Source organism: Mugil cephalus, chromosome 14, assembly GCF_022458985.1.
Source record: "Mugil cephalus isolate CIBA_MC_2020 chromosome 14, CIBA_Mcephalus_1.1, whole genome shotgun sequence".
In the NCBI taxonomy this organism is placed as follows: Eukaryota; Metazoa; Chordata; class Actinopteri; order Mugiliformes; family Mugilidae; genus Mugil; species Mugil cephalus.
In genome coordinates, this window is record NC_061783.1 from 21139251 (window position 1) to 21158524 (window position 19274).

The window sequence follows — 19274 nt, forward strand, 5'->3', positions numbered from 1 at the left end:
GTCTGATTGTTGTTTGAAATGCCGGTCTGCTGCATGAACGACTCTTGTTTATTATATCACGTAATAGGTCAGCTGGAAATCGGGCCATATTAACGTGGTATTAACCCACTGAAAAGATACGTATCGCCACCTAGTGTGGAGGAGGAGAACAGTTATTCGATTTTCTTGCGCTGCATGTAAACTGGGACAAGGACTGTAGTCAGAAAGTCAAATTTTGAGCATAGTTCAATTAAGCTCTGCATGTAAACGCACTGAGTGAGGGCGACCTGGTGTAAGTCCGGAACCATGTGGTGAAGGGCCGGAATAATGTACGGGATAGTTGGGTCTCGTCCCCCTAAAGGGTGGACATGAGAGGAAAAGGATTCTAGTGAGGAGTTTATGTTGGGATCTGAGTTTACAGGGGTGGAAGAGGAAGAAGGCGACTTGGAATCAGCAGAGTCCCCAGTGGTAGAGGAGGGCCTCCGCAAGTCCACTAGAAGTACTGCAGTCAAGCACACTAATCCCGCCTGCCACAATCTGTAAAACCAAATTGTGAAGCATTAGTTTGATGAAGAGATACTCATGAAAAGATGGTTTGTTTTTGGTTTGGGTTCTTTTCCAGCACACCTCATTTCAAGCTGGTGGACAGAAGAATACAGGAATATTGGTAGGCTTGTGTTATTTTATATTGTTACATGTGGGTGACAATTCCTGTTTGTGTTTTAGACCTGTGTCCCTGCTGGCTTGAATGCAGCTGGTAGCCATTAGGACATAATCACCCAATTTATCAGGTATGTTAAACGTTATATAGGGATATAATTTGAAATGTTAATCAGTGTGTATTTTAACTGTTGTAACTAAGTATTTTAAGATTTATATTTGTTTCCATCTAGAGCATTGGGGCCACTGGCCGCTCTTGCCTTGGAGGTTTAATTTCCATTGGTTTATTTCGTTTTTTCCCCCTTTCTCTAGTCCGCCCTGGCAAGTGAGTCGGTAGTGGGCAAAAAAGATATGGGGTATTGCCCTTTGGGGTGGACTAATTTTCTTTTTTTCTTGAAGTATGAAGTTTTTTTGTTATAGTTTATAGTTTTTTTTTTTTTTTTTTTTTTTTTGCAATAACCCATGTTTATAACTATACAGATCCTGAGATTGTGCAATAACACATGCTTCACTTCATTATTTTCATTATTTATTTCATTTATTTATTTATTTCCCTATACATTCTCACCATGTGCAATAATTTTTCCCCTCTGTGCAGTACCCCATAGAGCAACAACTCTGAACACAGGTTCACTTATAATTGTACATATTGTTATACATATATTTCTTATATTCCTCCCTGGGATCAATAAAGTAATTCTGATTCTGATTTAATGAATTGTATTTAAAAATAAATGTGGTGAATTGTATTTTTTTGTTTGTCATTCTTTCTGCTATTCTTACATGTGGTGGGTGTAACAGAACTTTAGATTAATACCAATATATTATTTTAAAAAACACACTCTTAAAAAAAATACTGGTATCTCACTCAAAGCCCTGGAAACTGATGATCAATTGAAAGCATCCAAACAGGGACAAATTACTAACACTTCTACTTATATTTTTTTTCATATTAATCTTTTCATTTATTATTATTTCTAAAGCCATCAAGCAAATTTAACTTAAGAAAAGCAGCAGCACTTGAACTTAAACTGCATAGTAAGATCAGCAATAATGCCATTTCTAAAGACTTCGATAAAGTCTAACCGATTAGATTTATTTTTTTATCTAGTTACAGAATAAATGAAACACAAAACTAACAACTCACAGTAAGTGCACTGATGCTGTTGCTTCATTGGTCCAATTTCTGAACGTGCTCAAATCAAATCAGCATTACAGCACGGCTGACTCATCACTAAAAATATTGCTCCGTCAAATCTGTGGCAACATTGTATCCATCTCCATGGCAACACTGTAACTGTCAGAGCTGGAGCAGGAAACGGCTGAAAAATACGCTACAAAAATGGATCGGTTTGTTGTTAATGACATGAATATATATTTAATTATACGCTTTATTTTGTTGGTAATTGTTGTATTATCGCAATATTACCCTCAAGTGTGTGCTTAAACGTAATTTGAGCACTTCAATTCAATTCAATTAGGCTGTACTGAATTTATGTTGTAAAGTTTACTTACTTGTTTACTCAATAAACTTAAATTGTTTAATGTTTAATCTGCCTTTGTTCATATTCTCATGTCACCTTGTCCAATCTGTCTTGTCATATATTACAATTTAAAATAAATGAATAAAAATAAACGGAGAAGGAAAAAATATGGAGAGTGGACGCCAGCTGGAGCCCATTTATTGCCCATTCTTAGTTCAGCCCATCTACTGCCCACATGGGTTGCCCATATGGGGCCCAAAAGCAAAGCCCATTCTGAGTTGAAGCCCAACTAACCCAAGTGAGGCCCAGATATATAAATAGATAAATAATTATATATTTGAGGTTCTCGTCTGATGTCAGCTGGGATAGGCTCCAGCAACCCTGTGACCCTAGTGATGATAAGCGGTATGGAAGATGAGATGAGATTATATATGATCACTTAAATATCACTTTATAGCGCTAGGTAGAGCGAGCCCCTCAGTGCGTCCTCCTTTTCTTTCCACTTGTTAATATAGAGAGCGCCCCTACACCAATCAGTACGTTTACATGCAGGTGAAAAAAAACGAATTATTACCTTAAGACACCCAGATAATGTGATTGGAATTTGGGTTTCATCAGACTAGGACAGGATAACGCATGTGTGCATTCTCCACAACCGCTGCACTGGTGTGACCCCAAAACATCCAAGAAAGCCACCCGCAGAAGACGAAGGTGATAAACAGAGGTGGTAGAAGGAAGAAGCCCTCATGAACAAAAGGCAGAGGAAGGCTCGGTTACTCTTTGCTAAGGGACTGTTGATCATTGGGCTAAGGTTCTCTTCAGCATTGAATCCAATTTTGAGTTGATGCCCACTCCAGCCCACTTACTGGTCAGAAGGAAGCCTGGAGAAGCCGGCAAACCAGACTGTCCTGCCCCAACAGTAAAACATGGGGGTGGATCGGTGATCAGTGATCCTGGGTTGTTTCAGTATGGGTGGAACTGGATTTTCCAAGAAGACAATTTCCCTTGCCACATGGCAAGGTCAGTTAAAGCCTGGATGGAGAACCAGAACATTCAAACAATGCCTTGGCCTAATCAATCACCAGAAATAAATATAATTGAAAACTTATGGATCATCAAACTCAATATTTAGAACCACAAGCCCCAAAACAAAACAAATTCTGCATTTTTTTTTGCAATAGGAATGGGCTGCTGTGACAGCAGAACAATGTCAGAAGCTGGTGGAGAGCACTGCAAGATGGATGGCTGCAGTCATCAAAAACAATCGTAATGCAATGAAGTACTATCCCCTATGTGTATTATGTGACTAACAGACAGAAAAGAAAACATGGAATGCCTAAAAGCACTGTTTCTGGCAGTACAATGCCATAGCTATTGTGTGATTTTGGTTATCATCAAGAAAACTATAAAAAATGTCTCTTAAATTGAACTCTTATGAGCTATTTTAAACCAGGGTGTTTTTTTCCCACATGACTGTAATAATACAAGATATAGCTGATTGAAGTTATATGACAGACTGTAGAGTGTATAAGAGAAATCATGGGCACACACACACACACACACACTCACCGGTCACTTTTTTAAGTACAAGGTTGGACACCCTTTTGCCTTCAGAACTGCCTTAATTCTTCATGGCATCCTTTCAAGAAGGTGTTGGTGACATGATGGCATCACACAGTGATGTGATTCAATGTGTATGCACGTCCTGTGATCGGCCAATCAGAATCAAGTATTCAAAAGCACAATGTTCTAAATGTAAATAACTAAAAGACAGATGAATGAATTGGACAAAAGTCTTTATTTAGAGTGATGGAATTACTTTAATGGCTTATCTTATTAGGACAATCCACAATTTTCTGGCAATTTTATTTGAACTGTGATCCAGCAAAAAAAAAAAAAGAAAAAGAAAAAAGAAAAAAAGGAAAAATGAAAACTGTTCAAATATGAGTAACGGGAGCACTGTCAAGAAACAAATGTCTTTTTCAAAATTACATTTAACCCGATTTACTTGAAGAAAGTTTGGGTTCGTAGAAATGGTTATGTGTAGCATTTCATGCTCTTACAAAATGTGTGGGAACACCAAAATGACATCTGGCATATACATTGACAGACCATGAAACAAGAAGAGCTACGTTTAGTTGAGAGGCAAGTAAGATAGCATGAGCAACAAACCATTATATAAAGCTGGCCTCTCCTGAATTAACTGATCAGTTTGTTTATTCTAGACGACCATGTTGTTGTGGAGATATTTCTGGATTTGAAATTCTGGATAATATGAATATGTATGTATATATAGTTTTGTGACTTACAACGTCTCTTACAACTCTTTCAATAGTCTGTGAAAAGCCAGTATGATGTATCCAAATAGTGCTAACAGTGTGAGACACACTATCAAAATTCTGCCCACAGACACTTACTGATGCCAGTTTGGTGTGTCACACACTTAATCTAGTATTAACCAATGCTCCAATGGATGATGACTCCATCTTATTTTCTGGTTAATTTTGATCATTGTAGAAAAAAAGTAATTATATGTCCATAATTAGATGCATACTTTATCAATTAATGTTAACTTTAATGCACCAAACAAACTGAGCTAATGGTATATTTTGTAAGACCACTGATGTTCAGCACATTCAGTACATTGATCTGGTTTTATTAGTCAAACTCAGAACATTCCCTTTCTGTAGCGGTGGATCAGCTCTGACACGTCTTCCTGACACACCTTTATCCAGCCGTCTTCTCGCATGTGGTACACTACATACACAAAATGCAAAAGAAAGAAAAATAGAGATGAACAAACATACAGTATCCCGATTGTGCACACAGGCTAAAAATAAAAATGGAAATGTTTTTAGACTGTTCATGATTTTTATATTAGATTAAAACTTTCATTCTTGTACTCACTGTTGACTACACCTCCAGAGTAGGCGTCCCTGTGTGTAGCGTGAGCAATGCCTCGACGGCCGAGTTCATACGCCTCCTCTACCGTCATGTCTTCCTTGTAACCACTGTCCACCACGCCGTAAGCATAGCTGTTCCCACAGCCAGTAGAGAACATACGGCCGGACAGACGGGTCGCATTATTATCCACGTAGTACAGACCAGGGCCCTGGAGAACACATAGAGTTTTTCCTGACACATGGTTGATGAATTACAAAACACCACTTACAGACGTGATCAATGATGACTCATGAATGATGTCTCTAGAAAGTAAAAAGATCACTAATTTGTAATATGACTACAGTGACAGAAACAAAAAACATATTTTAATTTACACTCACTTCCATTGTCCTTTCGAGTTCCTTTGAGCATAGCTGTATTTATGGCTTGGCTTGACCGGCTAATTTACACCATGACATTGACGTACAAGTTTTGGTACAAGTTTTGGTCTACTCCCATAAGATCAGTTGTCCTGTTGGTCTCTCCGAGACCGATCTCTGAAGGGCAGAGATTTTGTCCATTTTTTCAATCAAACAAATCAAATGTGTTGATAGACAATCGTTGATGGAAGCGCATAGATGAATTAGCCCTACATCATATTTGGGAAATCACACCTATTAGGGAATACATGTGCAACTGTGTTTCTATACAGCTTGTATAGCGATATGGCACACTTTTTTTTATCGATCATGGCAGCACACTGGCAAGTCCGTGAGATCCGTGGGCTGCTCTGCATCTGAGGAGAAAAGGAGGTTCGGCAGCAGATGTTGGGCTCTGTGCGGGACACAGTGATTCAGTACGTTTACGTGCTCGTAAATAATAATAGGTCAACCGGAAAGCAGGCTTAACAGGCTGAAAATACACATATCATACCACCTAGTGTGGAAGAGGAGGACATATTCCCATCAGATTTTCTTGCGCTGCATGTAAACTGGGACAAGGACTGTAGTCAGAAAGTCAAATTTTGAGCTGTATATAAACGCAATGTGAAAGCACACCAAAGGCTGTTTGACCTGGGTCTGAAAATCCTGTGTCAATCCACTACTTTCGGTGTGAAAGCGCTATAAGTGATTAAGCTCACCACCTGACTTGTATCCTCTGTCAAACACACATGCAGTTTACCTGTTTGTCCCATCCACAGATCATGCTTCCCATGGAGAGGCCCATCCCTCTGTAACCCAGCATCATGTTACATAGCAGCTTTGAAGCAGCAGCCACAGAAATCCGGTGGTTGTTTCTCAGTCTGTACAGCCTGCACAAAACAATAACAGATTAAAGACTCATTATCTGCCAGTCGTGTGTGGTGTCATCATGCTCATGTTAACTGACTTCATATTGTTACTGTTTATTAACGGTTTAACATTTCATTTTTATTAAGTAAACTGGGAAAATCAATCACAATGGTATGCAACCCTGACAAATCTTCATCCATTTAATCCATTTTCCATGATTTATTTTATATTATTGAGTGTCCCATTGACTGTATGGTATGTCCTTATAATCTGGTGTGAAATAAATTCAGTTGAATATATTGGGAGTCTTCTGTAAATCCGATAACCTCAATAATAAATGCTTCAGCAGACTACTTTTTCTTGTGATTAGGTTATGCTGCATATAGATTGTAAAGGCGTACCACTCGCATTATTCAATACAAGGCTGCTTACCGTTTGGACTGTATCACCTAAAATTAGGGGTTAGGTCCCTGAGTATGCTGCAAAACTTCTTGTTCAGGCATCAACCATCTCTTGCCTTGACTTCTGTAATGCCATTTGAGCAGGGCTGCCACAGCTGCCACGGGGCATAGAAAATGGTCTGCAAATAGTCAAAAACCCCTCTACCTCTCTGCCAGTACTTGCATTAAATCAAGTTAATGAAGTCGAGTTACTTTTGCACTGGAACCCACCAACGTCACCTCTGTCGTTCAGGTTTATTGGATGTATCTTTAGCAAGAAAATCATGTCAGGGGACATTGTCCTCTACAGGACCACAAGAGTGAGTTAGATGCCTTTTTTCAGAGAAGCACTGAGGACCACTTAATGGATAACAACGCAAGGTGGATGTGGCAGGAGTTCAGCAAATTAACTGCAAGGGCAATCTCACCACTAACTCCAGTACCAACACTTACAACTTTATTGGTGGATAAGGATAAGCTAAACAACCTCTTTCAAATAAAATCTCCACACTCACAGGAAGTCTAAATCTTTCATTATTATCATCCCTGTTTTTTTTGTTTTGTTTGTTTTTTAAACCTGGTATAGCTAGTTTACAATGATAGTTAGTTCTTCCAATAGCATACTCCTTAGCATACAGGGAAAACAGTTACATCTGCCCACCAGAATGAGGTCCAGAAACTAACACTGAGGTGCCCTGCAAATAATCTCATCCTCTTCTCATCTCACCTTTTTTTCACTACCGCTTATCCATACTAGGGTTGCAGGGGTTGCTGGAGCTAGACGACAGGTAACTAAAGATGTAAAACGTAAAAATAGAAGAAAAATGAGCAGATACCGGGACAAACTCAGCAATGATGCCAGGGACTGGCACTTGTAAAAGTTGGTCACTATAAATAATATCGATGCGTTTGACCTGAGGGCAAGCAGGACTGCTGCCTTCAACTTCTTCCCTGGACATCACAAACTATCTGGTATATGAAATATGTGTTTATACTTTTAAGGAGTTTAGAAATTATGAATCCCTTGAAGCTCAAGGACACTTCTCCAATGGCTGGGTGCAGTTTCTGTTCTCATTTTGGCCAGAGGTGAAAACACACAAAACCACTGAAACAGCACCAAAGAGCAGGGGAAACAAAAATAAAATAAGTCACAAATCATCATCTGATCATCATCATGTAATGATATTGTAATGATCATGGCATAATTTTCAGTCTGCACTATTGTCACATATAGTTTGTTGGTCTCTATATCTCACTTTCATTTGATTTATATCCACTGTTGGCTTGATAGTGTGTTGAAGAACAGTAGTCAGTAAGACTAGGGTTGTGAGGGTTTAGAGTTGCGTAAAATGTCATATACGCACTTTATTGTTAAAGCAGGTTCAAATGCATTAAAAACTCAAACATTTCAGTTGTACTATACAAAACCAAATAATTGACTTCACATTATTATAATTTAATTTCTGTATGTTTTGAGTGTTATTTTTTTTTTCTGTGTGAATTGTAAAGCTTGAAGCTTGATTCAGCTGTCATATCTTTAAACAATAATGGGGTCTATTTTTCTAGTTTCCTCCACTTCTCTAGCAGCTAGCCAACACCTAGAACAACTCTTTGACCATTTTTTTAACCACAAAAATAGCACTAATGACCCAAAATGCACTACAGCTTTGCGAGTGTGACATCACTTGACAAAGATCAATAGAGATCATCTTAGCGTATTGCCTTAGAGTGTATGCAGGCTGCTCAGCAGCTGATCCAAAAGCACTACAGCAAGTCACCAACACAGGACAGCGGATCAGTAACTGCCCTCTGACCTCACTCCATGACCTTGCAGACAGCGCTATCCCTCTCTCAAGAGCAAAAAAAACATTATGAAGGACTTTTCTCCCCTTAACTATCACCTGTTTGGCCTGTGTTGCATCTCTGAGCAAGTAAAAACTTGCTCCACCAGACTACTGAATAGTTGAATAAGTCTTAAGTCTCTTAACAAACACACTCAGTAACCCATGTTAATATTTACAATTCCTTGTAATTCATTTATGTTCTTGGTCTGTGTTGTGAATGAGATTGCTTGTGCCACACAAATAGACATTATTATTACTATTATTACTGCACTGCTGATACTTTGTATATGCCACACACACTTGGTCTTTAAACTCTGGTGCTTAGTTTCAATATGAGGGTGAAACACTGTCATTAACTAGTACCTCTTTGCAGATGACATTCAGTACGCTTACATGCACGTGAAAAAAAAAAATTATTGCCTTAATCCGAATCTAACTGGACAACTAAAGTGCATGTTACTCTGACTAATATTGGAGTTCTTCTTATCCAACTAAGACAGATAATGTGATTGAAAATAGATTTTCTCCATGTATATGCATTTATTGGACTTTAACTGGACAACGGGTGTGGGCATGCTCCACAACCGCTACGCTGGGATTTGACCCCAGATCAAAAAGATCGCAGAAAGTCGTTCACAGAAGAAGAAGGTAAACAGAGTCAGTAAAAGAACCACCAGAGGGATAGTGCCATCTTATCTGCATCATAAGTAGCGCACACATGATGTACAAGATTAACGAGCTGAACTATTATCCATCTGGTTGTTGTTTGAAATGCTGGTCTGTTGCATGAACGACTCCAGTTGTTTGTCATTTGATGTAACAGCTCAAGTGGAAAGGGGGCCGTATTAACCCACTGACAAGACACACACTGCCACCTAGTGTGGAGGAGGGGGACATGTTCCAGTCAATTATTCGATTTTCTCCGCTGCATGTAAACTGGGACAAGGACCGCATTCAGAAAGTCAAATTTTAAGTGCAGCGTGATTAAACTGTGCATGCATCATCAGGACCAATACATGAAAAGCAAAACTTTAAATAATCAGGATCAAACTTCCTCCATTCTGTTCGCCCCAGACTGTGTGTCCTCCTTAATTTTCACTTGAGGTAACCTACTAAAAATCGATCCATTTTGCCCCTCACATGCATGTAGTTAGCTAACCAGATGTTTACACTTTTTTTCATGTTAATTTTTCTCACGCTGCACCTTCACTGAAGTCCTCTAGTGCCCACCAGGGGAGGCACCTTTGAAAACCGCTGCTGTACATGATTACAACAAGGACTTTTCATTCATTACTGATTTTTAATAAATGTTGAAAATGCAGATGTTTGCATCTGTCTAGATATTTGCCCATACAGGGTGATCAAACTTTTGAGCTGAAACTAGATGAACAGATACAAACATTAAAGACATACAGTAAAGTACTCAACATACCTGCATTCTTTGGCCAGAAGTCTCTCCCAGTACTGACAGTCTGCAGCACTGCCTGACATGGTCCCGAGAAGGTACGAGTTGATCTCAATGACCTTGTTGGCATCCTTTGAATCTGCAGAACCATGACAAAAAATGTCCCAAAGACCCAAATAAAGCATGAAATACATTATCCGGTGGATTTCAGATTTTCTGTGAAATGCATGTGTGCACTATAAGTGGTTTAATCAACCTCTGCAAGTTATGATCTCTGCACAAAATGTTTATTGAAATATTTAAAATTCCCCAAAAATGTGATAATATTAGGTACAATTCTTTTTTTAGAAGCTGCAGCTTTTTTATGCACTGCAATTTGATGTGCTCTGAAATGTCTCTCTAAAAGACTGACTTTGAGAGGTACTTCATCCTTGCAAGCAACTGCTAGCTAGCTATATGTTACCTAGTATGTTGTTGGCTAATTAATTGTGTCTGAAATTATGTGTTTGTTCACACAAAAGTGTTAGCTATACTAAGATTTTAGACCTGGAAAGCCACATCTACTAAATCGTGCATGCATCAGAGCAAGCTCCACAAATAAAAAAATAAAAAAGAAGTAATTTTAAAACAATACCACATGTTGTCGTTACAGAAAGAAAGTCAATCGCAGAAGAAGAAGGAGAGAAACGGAGCCGTCTGAGGGATAACGCAGATCTTACCTGCACCAGAAGTAGCGCAAACATTACGTACAAGATAAAAAAATTTACTATTATCCGTCTGGTTGTTGTTTGAAATGTCAGTCTGCTGCATGAACGACTCTTGTTTATTATATCGTGTAATAGGTCAACCGGAAATCGGGCCATATTAACGTGGTATTATCCTGCTGAAAAGACACGTATCGCCACCTAGTGTGGAAGAGGAGAACAGTTATTCCATTTTCTAGCACTGCATGTAAACTGGGACAAGGACTGTAGTCAGAAAGTTAAATTTTGAGCATTGCTTCATTAAGCTCTGCATGTAAACGCACTGACTGTCTTTTATTCCAGGTTTGAAAGTACTTTCACACCTTCCACATCCCCCACCATCTCCATCACAAAAGGAATACCTACACACGGGTTCTGTTTGTGGACTTCAGCTCGGCATTTAACACCATCGTCCCTGAGCTTCTGTACCACAAGCTGTCCCAGCTCACTGTGCCCCCCTCCACCTGTCGGTGGATCACCAGCTTCCTGACTGACAAGAGGCATCAGGTGAGACTGGGAAGTTTCACATCCAGCATCTGGACTCTCAGCACTGGCGCCCCCCAGGGGTGGGTTCTCTCCCCACTGCTCTTCTCCCTCTACATGAATGACTGCACCTCTGGGGAACCTTCTGTGAAACTCCTCAAATTTGCAGATGACACCACCGTCACTGGACTCATCCAGGACGGGGACGAGTCTGCATACAGAGGGGAAGCTAAACCCACTCAAGACTGTGGAGATGACTGTGGACTTTAGGAAGAGACCCCCATCCACCCATCTCCTTACCATTCTGAACAGGACCATCCCTGCCGTGGACTCATTCAGGTTCCTAGGGTCCACAAACTCACGGGACCTGAAGTGGACCTCCCACATGGGGGGCAGCTATGGCTCAGTAGGTGGAGCGGATTGTCCATGAACCGAAGGGTTAGCGGTTCGATCCCCCGAGTGTGCCATATGCCGAAGTGTCCTTGAGCAAGACACTGAACCCCTAGTTCCTCCCAGTGCAACTGGCGCTGGTGTGTGAATGTGTGTGTGCTGAGTGTGCTGTGTGTGTGAGTGAATGGGTGGATGTGTCTCTGACTGTAAAAGCGCTTTGAGTACCTTTGAGTAGGTAGAAAAGCGCTATATAAGAGCAAGACCATTTACCATTTACCACATTGACTGTGTTAGGAAGAAGGCCCAGCTTCCTTCCTACGTCAGCTCAGGAAGTTCAACCTGCCCCAGGAACTGCTGATCATCTTCTATAAAGATTATATAATAATCTAGTCTTCCAGCATCTGGACTCTCAGCACTGGCGCCCCCCAGCACACAGCACACTCAGCACACACACATTCTGGGAGCAACTAGGGGTTCAGTGTCTTGCTCAAGGCATATGGCACACTCGGGGGATCGAACCGCTAACCGCTCCACCTACTGAGCCATAGCCGCCCCCCATGTGGGAGGTCCACTGCATCCATCATGGTCTGGTTTGGATCAGCCACCAGACAGAACAAGGACAGACTGCAGAGGACAGTCAGGTCAGCAGAGAGGATTACTGGTACCGACCTTCCCTCCATCCAGGACCTGTACCAGTCCAGGGTCAGGAAGCGGGCCGGTGAAATCACCCGGCACAAAAACAGTTTCTTTCCCCAGACTGTTGCTCTGATGAACTCTGAGCAGTCACAGAGCATGTGAATGTTCTCATAATAACTCTCATTACCACTGTTCATATTCACTGTTCATATTCATGTTCATACTCACTGTATATACTATATACAGATGCATAGATGTATATTCTATTTTTTTAATTCTGAAAGTCTATTTATGTTGTACAGTTTTTTTCTATTCTTCCTTCATACGTTCTATTTTTATGCTTATAGTGTTGTTCTTTATTTTTGTTGTGCTATTGAGCAAAGTGACCGGAGTCAAACTCCTTGTATGTGTTCACATATCTGGCCAATAAAGCTGATTCTGATTCAGTACCAGACATTCACAGCCTACCTATGTAACTCCCTGCCGAAGCTCTGGAGTCCACAGCCACGATGACTCCATGCCTGAACTTGAAGGCCAGGGTGGTCGTGCCGTGGTTCAGGTCAATACACACACCTCCGTCATGGTTGCACGACTTCAGAAACCCTGCAGGCTGAAATGAAACGAAAGAAGAGAACTCAGAGGGACGCATGGTGTATTATGGCGCTTATGGCGCTTCTCCTGTATGCAGAAGGAAGCGTAACCCTATCATCCAGCAATTGCTGACAGTCACTTGTCAAAATAAACATAAATTACAATAACTTGATAACGCCGAGTCTGACGCTAACTTACTGAAATTATACTCACGTCTACACCCAATGGGACAGCAAATTCCTGTGTTTTTGTACCAAATGAGTAGTGGTTGGGTCGGTTCGCAAGATGCGTCGCTCCTGCTGGAAAAATCTGTCTGCGGAGTTCAGAATAAGGCTTATAGCCACTTACATCGAAAAGAGCCATTGCGTTTTAAATTACTTTTGTTATTTAATTCTATCAGTTAGTTGACTAAAAACCCTTTTATCCCGACGACAGCGATAGACGAAGCAGAGGGATCGGTAACCCTGATGATTTCCTTGTACGGCACAAAGAATTCGAAAGTGAAAGAGTTTTTTTCAGGGCTGCATGTGATCAGTCCAGTATTTTCAATCACATTTTTCACATAAAACTTAAATTCTACATACAATAATTAATTACTAGACATGGTTTTGATTTTCCCCGTAAAGATCACTTATCTTGGTTAAAGCTTTACTTTTCAACCGAAGTTGAAACGATAGTCCAAAAATTAACCAATGGGAAAGCTTTATACTATTTCATAATCGGTCTCTAGGCGGAAGTGTAGCATTTAGGTTTTGGGAAGTTACAGTAGATCAATGCCACTGTTAATGCATGTACTGATATACGTGGGTTTATGTCTGCTGGTGGTTCAAAGTATACACTTTCTTAATAACATGAACAGAGAGAAACAACAGGAAGCATTATAGTAAAGCAGTTACTTTTATTGACTTTAGCAGCAAAGTTCAAACCAGGATAAAATTAATGTTAACTGCTCGACATTATGGTGTTAACAGTTTTATGGTTTTGTTGTGCGTTGACGCTCAGGCTGTGTCCATCTGCTGCACCGCCTCCTGTACGACCTCCAGCTTTAAGGGAACTACTTTCTCTGTCAGGATCGGTGTCGTGCCTGGACGATATTTGTATTTCATTTTCCTAGGACAAAGAGGTGGGAAAAAAAAAGATTTTTTTAGAAATAGGATGGAAAGTGAACCAAAAACCTCTGGGTGCCCTGGTGAAGGAAAGATGGTGGAGGACAAACAAAAGCATGTTAAAGTTAGATTTTTATCATACACTTTTAAAACACCATAAATGTGTAGCAGAGCTATCATAACCTGTTGAACAATTTAACTGAAAACCATTATTTAATTTTCAAAGTGGTGAGCTGTTAAAGTTTTCATTTCTCTCTTCAAAATAAAGTCGTACTCATGCAGCTCTACCTGTTGTCTTTGTACTCTGACTCCTGATAGGGTCTGATGTAGTCCACTCCTTGTCTGGTGATGACACAGATGTCAATGTTGTTGCCTGAGCCGAGGTCACTCATGACGCCTGCGTGGATGGCGGCTCGCACCAGCTCCTTCGCCTTCTCCAGCTGGACATAAAGAAGAAGACAGTCACTCTTAAACTACAACCACAGCTGTTCCTAAATGCCTCCAACCTTCAGATACTGAAACAGTTTTCAACGTTTTTAAAAAAGTATAATCTATATAATTATTTTGTCTACAGTCCAAACACATTGAAATTATTCAATTAAAGATATACACAACTAAGTGAAATGAATTTGTGATCAAGTTTAAATGATTTTAATCAATGCAGTGTTTGTGTAGTGACGTACCTCTAAATCAGGTTTAAATCCGTCCTCTAAAATCCCCAGAGCAGCTAGATCACCAGAACCTAAATGAACAAAGTAAAGTCATCTGAAACATGTCGTAGTATCACAGTTATAGTCTGTAAAATTTTAATTTAAGGTGAACCATGTTTATTACAGAAATGCAACAAGGAACAAAGAATCAAAGAAAAACATGTTGTGTCACATACCCATTGCGAGGTAAGGCACCTGATTCACGCTCCCATATGGCCCCACTGTGTACAGGTGGTTCCCAGTGCAGTCTACTCCTCCCAGTATGAGATTGGCTCCAATTTGTCCGTGATACCTGAGAGTCAAGAGACCAAACATGTACTGGATTAATACCATGAATGTCTGAACCATTAATGTCAGTTTAAAATCTTAACTTATGCAGCACTAACCTATACAGCATGTCCTGCAGTATGTTGACGGCCATGACGACACGAGGGTTCCTCCCACTGTTCAGGGAGTAGATGGTGAGGTTGGACGAGAGGAGCTCTGTGGTTTTCTCTGTATCTGCTGCTGTACCTGCTCCACAACAACTACACACGGAGACACAGGGAGAAATTAGAACAGATAAGGTCAATTACGACACTGAAAAACAGAATCGTCACTGCTTTGCTTCAAGGTGAACTATGTGTTTTTCCTTCAGGTGTTCTAATAGAATGACATGAGACCACAACATACAGTGGTAATATAATTTTCCCTTCAGTCGTAACTGTTCTTATGTAATGAAAACAAATACTAAATATGCAAAGTGTTTTACCTTCCTACAGGCTGCCTGCATTCTGATTTTACTGTTAATGTACCTGTCAAAACTTTCAGAATCCAGGCTCTAGTTTAAACTACAGCTTGTGCGTGTTTATTTTATGTAGGCTGCCTCTGCATATGAAAGAAGACTTGGAAAGGAAGAGATCATGAGGCATTCTGGGTGTCGTAGGATTTTCCCCTTTCTTTCAGGCCCTTGAGCAACAATTGAAAAATAAGTTCTACTTTAAATATAGCCTTGTATTAAACATGGCGTTTAGTAGTAAATTGTCTTAATTAAAAGGTCACTGTAGGGCACTATGTGGATATCGGAAAATAAACACGACAGCGTAGGTTCAAGAGACTGTTAGTGCAAGGTGCAGTGCACTAAATAGCTAATGGCAACATTATAGAATTACATTACGTTGGAGGTGTAGTGTAGCCTTACATAGAATTATATATGGAGAATTCAATATGTGTTTCTCCTCTTGTGGTTTCACTCCTGGTACTTACTATATATTTGGAGAAATGTAATGGATCTTGGCACACATCTTGTCGGCCACCACTTCACCGGATGTAGCTCTTGTGTCTGCTCCCAGGACGACCCCATCCTGTTCCAACAAAGATCAATTTAAATGACAGTAACTGAGTTCATAAATCTAAGTATACAGTATTTGTGTCTGTTGATGGGTGTCGAAGAGCAATGTATTCAAAGACAGAAACACATTCACAATTATTATTTTCTACTGCATGTTGCATTATTGTTTGTCTTCTGGATTTCTCAACATAACTGATGTTAGGTTCATTAGCTGGAGCTCAAATTAGAGGGGGAGGAAGGCTTTAAATGTAGTGGCACTGAGAATCTGTGCTCACCACTCCAGAAACATGAAAGAAAAAGCCTAAAAAAAAAGAAGGTGTCTCATATGAATGAATGAAATAAACAAAGGCCGTCAGTAAAGGGATTTTCAGTTCAATTCAGTTCATACTTCATGTGCTGATACACAGAGCTTCTTATCAGTGTTGTCTGAACCAGTTATACTTGCCTTGAACACAACTCCTGCTATGGTGGTGCCTGTTTTCATTGGTTTTGGTGCATGTCCTCCGTCAAAGAGACCCTCTAATGCAACATTTCTAAAGTGAGAAAGAGACATATGGGGGAGGGGTATCAGGTAGAGGTGTTGAAGGTGGCAGCGAGGATTGATAACAATTAATAAATACATATAATACATATAATTGTTACCTAATAACCGTGAACACACTTCACTGTATTATTTCATTGTTTTAACAGACATACAAACAGGAAAAAGTTACTTTCGCTTTTGATCCCGATGAAAGTGTGTAACCAACAGTAATAATCCAAAAACGTCGTTTTTGTCCTTATTAATACAGTCTGCTGCTCGGAAAACATACAAGAAGCTCATACCTTACTGCGTTGTCGAAATTAAAGCCTGGTGCTGGACTTTCGAGGACATTTGATAGCGCCATACTGGATGTGGCTGCGGCTTCTCTGCGCGTCTCGGTGCGCCTGAGGTCGCTGTTGTGAACGTCAGCTCTCCCTCGTCTCTTTCGATTTTGGAGTGAAAATGGAGAAACACTACACGGACTCACAAGTCAAAGGAGTCAGCACAGGGGTGAGTAAATCATGACCGGTTCACTCGTACTTTTAACCACTGATGCAGCTCAAATCTTATTGTGCGTAAAATGATTGATAATCGAGTTTGAGGACAGGTGATGCTATACCTTAACAGTAATCTAAGGCAACGTAAAACTACGCAGACCGGAACTTTCCACGTGGTTTATTATCATAAAATATAAACATTTAAGCTCCCAGTGAGTACATACTTAACATTTCTGTATAGAAAACGACTGGCTACAGTTTCATTTTCAGTGAATTTCCTCATATAAGCCACCCCCTCACAGAACTCCAAGTCCCAGAATTCATAGCATTGTTAGACCATACACGAACAATAACCCACGAGGAAAAGGTGTGCCTGTGATGCCATGTAACACAGTGTCAAAATGCCTTGTGTTCCTAGTGGATGAATAATTATTTCTACAGTGCTGGAGAATCAAAAGCAAACTTATTAACAGCTTCTCTCCTCTCTCCCTGTCAGACTACCGTCCTGGCTGTCATTTTTGATGGAGGGGTCGTGATTGGGTCAGACTCCAGGGCTTCAATTGGAGGGTAAGGATGTTATGGGGGTACAAGGAAGATTTTGCTATCAAATACTTGCATTGCCCATTGCATGGCATCTAATCCAGTCTGACTAATTTCAAATATATTTTCCAAAATTTTTGATGTTATTTTATGCAGTTGTGCAACGGGTCTATGGAGGCCCATTTTCAAACTTAGTTTAAGACCATTCTCTTAATATGATAGGCCCCATAATTAAATGTCTGACTTCCAGTGATAAAACATTTCTCTGATGCAAAAGTTTGTCTGCACTGAAATTTTTACGCATGCATTTATGCTCTGTCCCAAGGGAATATATATCATCCAAAACCATCAACAAGGTGATTCAGGTCCATGACAGGATCTTCTGCTGCATAGCTGGTTCACTTGCAGACGCTCAGGCCGTCACCAAAGCTGCAAAGTTCCACCTGTCCTTCCACAGGTTTGCGTATTTTAATAATCCTTTTTTAGCTGTTTAACTCCTGTTTCTCACATACACAGCAAACAAACAGATTTGTCACCTGCACAGAATTATAAAAATAAAGTTTGCTCTTCTCTTTGATCTCTTATAGTGTCCAGATGGAGAGCCCTCCACTGGTGATTGCAGCAGCGTCTGTGCTGAAGGAATTGTGCTATAATAACAAAGATGAGCTCCAGGCCGGCTTCATCACAGCAGGCTGGGACAGGAAGAAAGGACCACAGGTAGGAGTACTGAAGACAGCTAAATGATACAGTACATCTTGCTGCATATTCTGTGACTCCACCTCTGACATTCTCCATCTCTCTAGGTGTACGTTGTTGCTCTAGGTGGGATGTTAGTCAGTCAGTCTGTTACCATCGGTGGTTCAGGCAGCACTTACATCCACGGCTATGTAGATGCTAAATACAAACCCAATATGACCAGAGAGGAATGTCTACAGTTTGCCACTAACGGTAATGTTATAATATTTTGCTTATGAACATAAATGCAAATAATGATTTGTCAGTTTATGTCAAGACTTTTGAATCCAGGGTAAATGGAGAATATGAACCAGAACCTGTTTGTAAAATGTAATAAGACAGTTTGGGAAGACAATTTTAACCGATGTTTTTTTTATTTTTTATTCCATCTTCTTTCTATCATGTGCTTCCTCGCTTTGTGTCTCTGCTCACAGCTCTCGCTCTGGCCATGGGCAGGGACAACGTCAGCGGGGGTGTCGCTCACCTGGTGGTGATCACAGAGGGAGGGGTGGAGCATGTGGTTGTACCTGGTAACAAGCTGCCCAAGTTCCATGATGAGTGATCTCCTTCTGACCTCCAACCTTCAAATCATTAATGAAATGTATTAATTGGAATCCATAAGTCACACCTTTATTCCTAATTTGTTCTGTGTAGAAATGGGAACTGGGAACCAAGTTCAACTAAAATCTGAAGCATAAAAATATACTTGTCACAAGTTGTGTGTGTCCTATTTGCATGTTCTATGTTTTTTTGTAGAAAATATTGGAAATTAAAATGAATAATAATAATAAAAAAACATTTTCCAAAATCTCGTTGTGATTCCTTTGTCTTTATTTTCGTTTCAAAATATATCATGGTTGGTTTACTTAGTAACTGCACTAGATGTCTTTGTTCTGGCACCTACAACGTACAACAAAGCAAAATGATACACACTTATTATTTATTATATGTAACTGGCACAAATGAATCTCAGGTTGTTGAAACTTCAAGCTGTGACTAGTCG

The 19274-nt window shown here is 40.1% G+C and overlaps 3 protein-coding genes across 3 annotated transcripts; 1 reads left to right on the plus strand and 2 right to left on the minus strand.

The window, feature by feature from the left end:
• Nucleotides 1-3902: 3902 nt before the first annotated feature.
• psmb8a (proteasome 20S subunit beta 8A) lies at nucleotides 3903-13506 on the minus strand. The gene is made up of 6 exons (XM_047604813.1): nucleotides 13044-13506; nucleotides 12708-12849; nucleotides 10015-10126; nucleotides 6189-6318; nucleotides 5031-5235; nucleotides 3903-4880 (listed from the first exon to the last, which is right to left on the minus strand). The coding sequence occupies exons 1-6, from the start codon at nucleotides 13191-13193 to the stop codon at nucleotides 4792-4794; spliced, it is 828 nt and encodes a 275-aa protein (XP_047460769.1). The 5' UTR covers nucleotides 13194-13506; the 3' UTR covers nucleotides 3903-4791.
• A 202-nt stretch (nucleotides 13507-13708) lies between these two features.
• psmb13a (proteasome 20S subunit beta 13a) lies at nucleotides 13709-16940 on the minus strand. The gene is made up of 8 exons (XM_047604812.1): nucleotides 16802-16940; nucleotides 16422-16509; nucleotides 15892-15989; nucleotides 15033-15173; nucleotides 14823-14938; nucleotides 14620-14678; nucleotides 14225-14376; nucleotides 13709-13940 (listed from the first exon to the last, which is right to left on the minus strand). The coding sequence occupies exons 1-8, from the start codon at nucleotides 16861-16863 to the stop codon at nucleotides 13829-13831; spliced, it is 828 nt and encodes a 275-aa protein (XP_047460768.1). The 5' UTR covers nucleotides 16864-16940; the 3' UTR covers nucleotides 13709-13828.
• Nucleotides 16884-19083, plus strand: psmb12 (proteasome 20S subunit beta 12). The gene is made up of 6 exons (XM_047604814.1): nucleotides 16884-17009; nucleotides 17493-17563; nucleotides 17862-17993; nucleotides 18124-18253; nucleotides 18340-18484; nucleotides 18706-19083. Exons 1-6 carry the CDS (start codon nucleotides 16962-16964, stop codon nucleotides 18831-18833), a joined length of 654 nt encoding a protein of 217 aa, XP_047460770.1. The 5' UTR covers nucleotides 16884-16961; the 3' UTR covers nucleotides 18834-19083.
• The last annotated feature ends 191 nt before the right edge of the window (nucleotides 19084-19274 follow it).

Excerpts from the sequence above, each read along its gene's own strand:
- psmb8a (XM_047604813.1), bottom strand. The coding sequence starts at position 13,193 with ATGGCTCTTTTCGATGTAAGTGGCTATAAGCCTTATTCTGAACTCCGC. Across the intron at positions 6,319-10,014 it reads CTTCTGGCCAAAGAATGCAG|GCTGTACAGACTGAGAAACA; the intron begins GTATGTTGAGTA and ends TGTTTTGTGCAG. Across the intron at positions 5,236-6,188 it reads TCTGTGGATGGGACAAACAG|GGCCCTGGTCTGTACTACGT; the intron begins GTAAACTGCATG and ends TGTGTTCTCCAG.
- psmb13a (XM_047604812.1), bottom strand. The coding sequence starts at position 16,863 with ATGGCGCTATCAAATGTCCTCGAAAGTCCAGCACCAGGCTTTAATTTC. Across the intron at positions 14,939-15,032 it reads CTGCAGGACATGCTGTATAG|GTATCACGGACAAATTGGAG; the intron begins GTTAGTGCTGCA and ends CTTGACTCTCAG. Across the intron at positions 13,941-14,224 it reads TCAGAGTACAAAGACAACAG|GAAAATGAAATACAAATATC; the intron begins GTAGAGCTGCAT and ends TCTTTGTCCTAG.
- psmb12 (XM_047604814.1), top strand. The coding sequence starts at position 16,962 with ATGGAGAAACACTACACGGACTCACAAGTCAAAGGAGTCAGCACAGGG. Across the intron at positions 18,254-18,339 it reads ACAGGAAGAAAGGACCACAG|GTGTACGTTGTTGCTCTAGG; the intron begins GTAGGAGTACTG and ends CCATCTCTCTAG. Across the intron at positions 18,485-18,705 it reads TCTACAGTTTGCCACTAACG|CTCTCGCTCTGGCCATGGGC; the intron begins GTAATGTTATAA and ends CTCTGCTCACAG.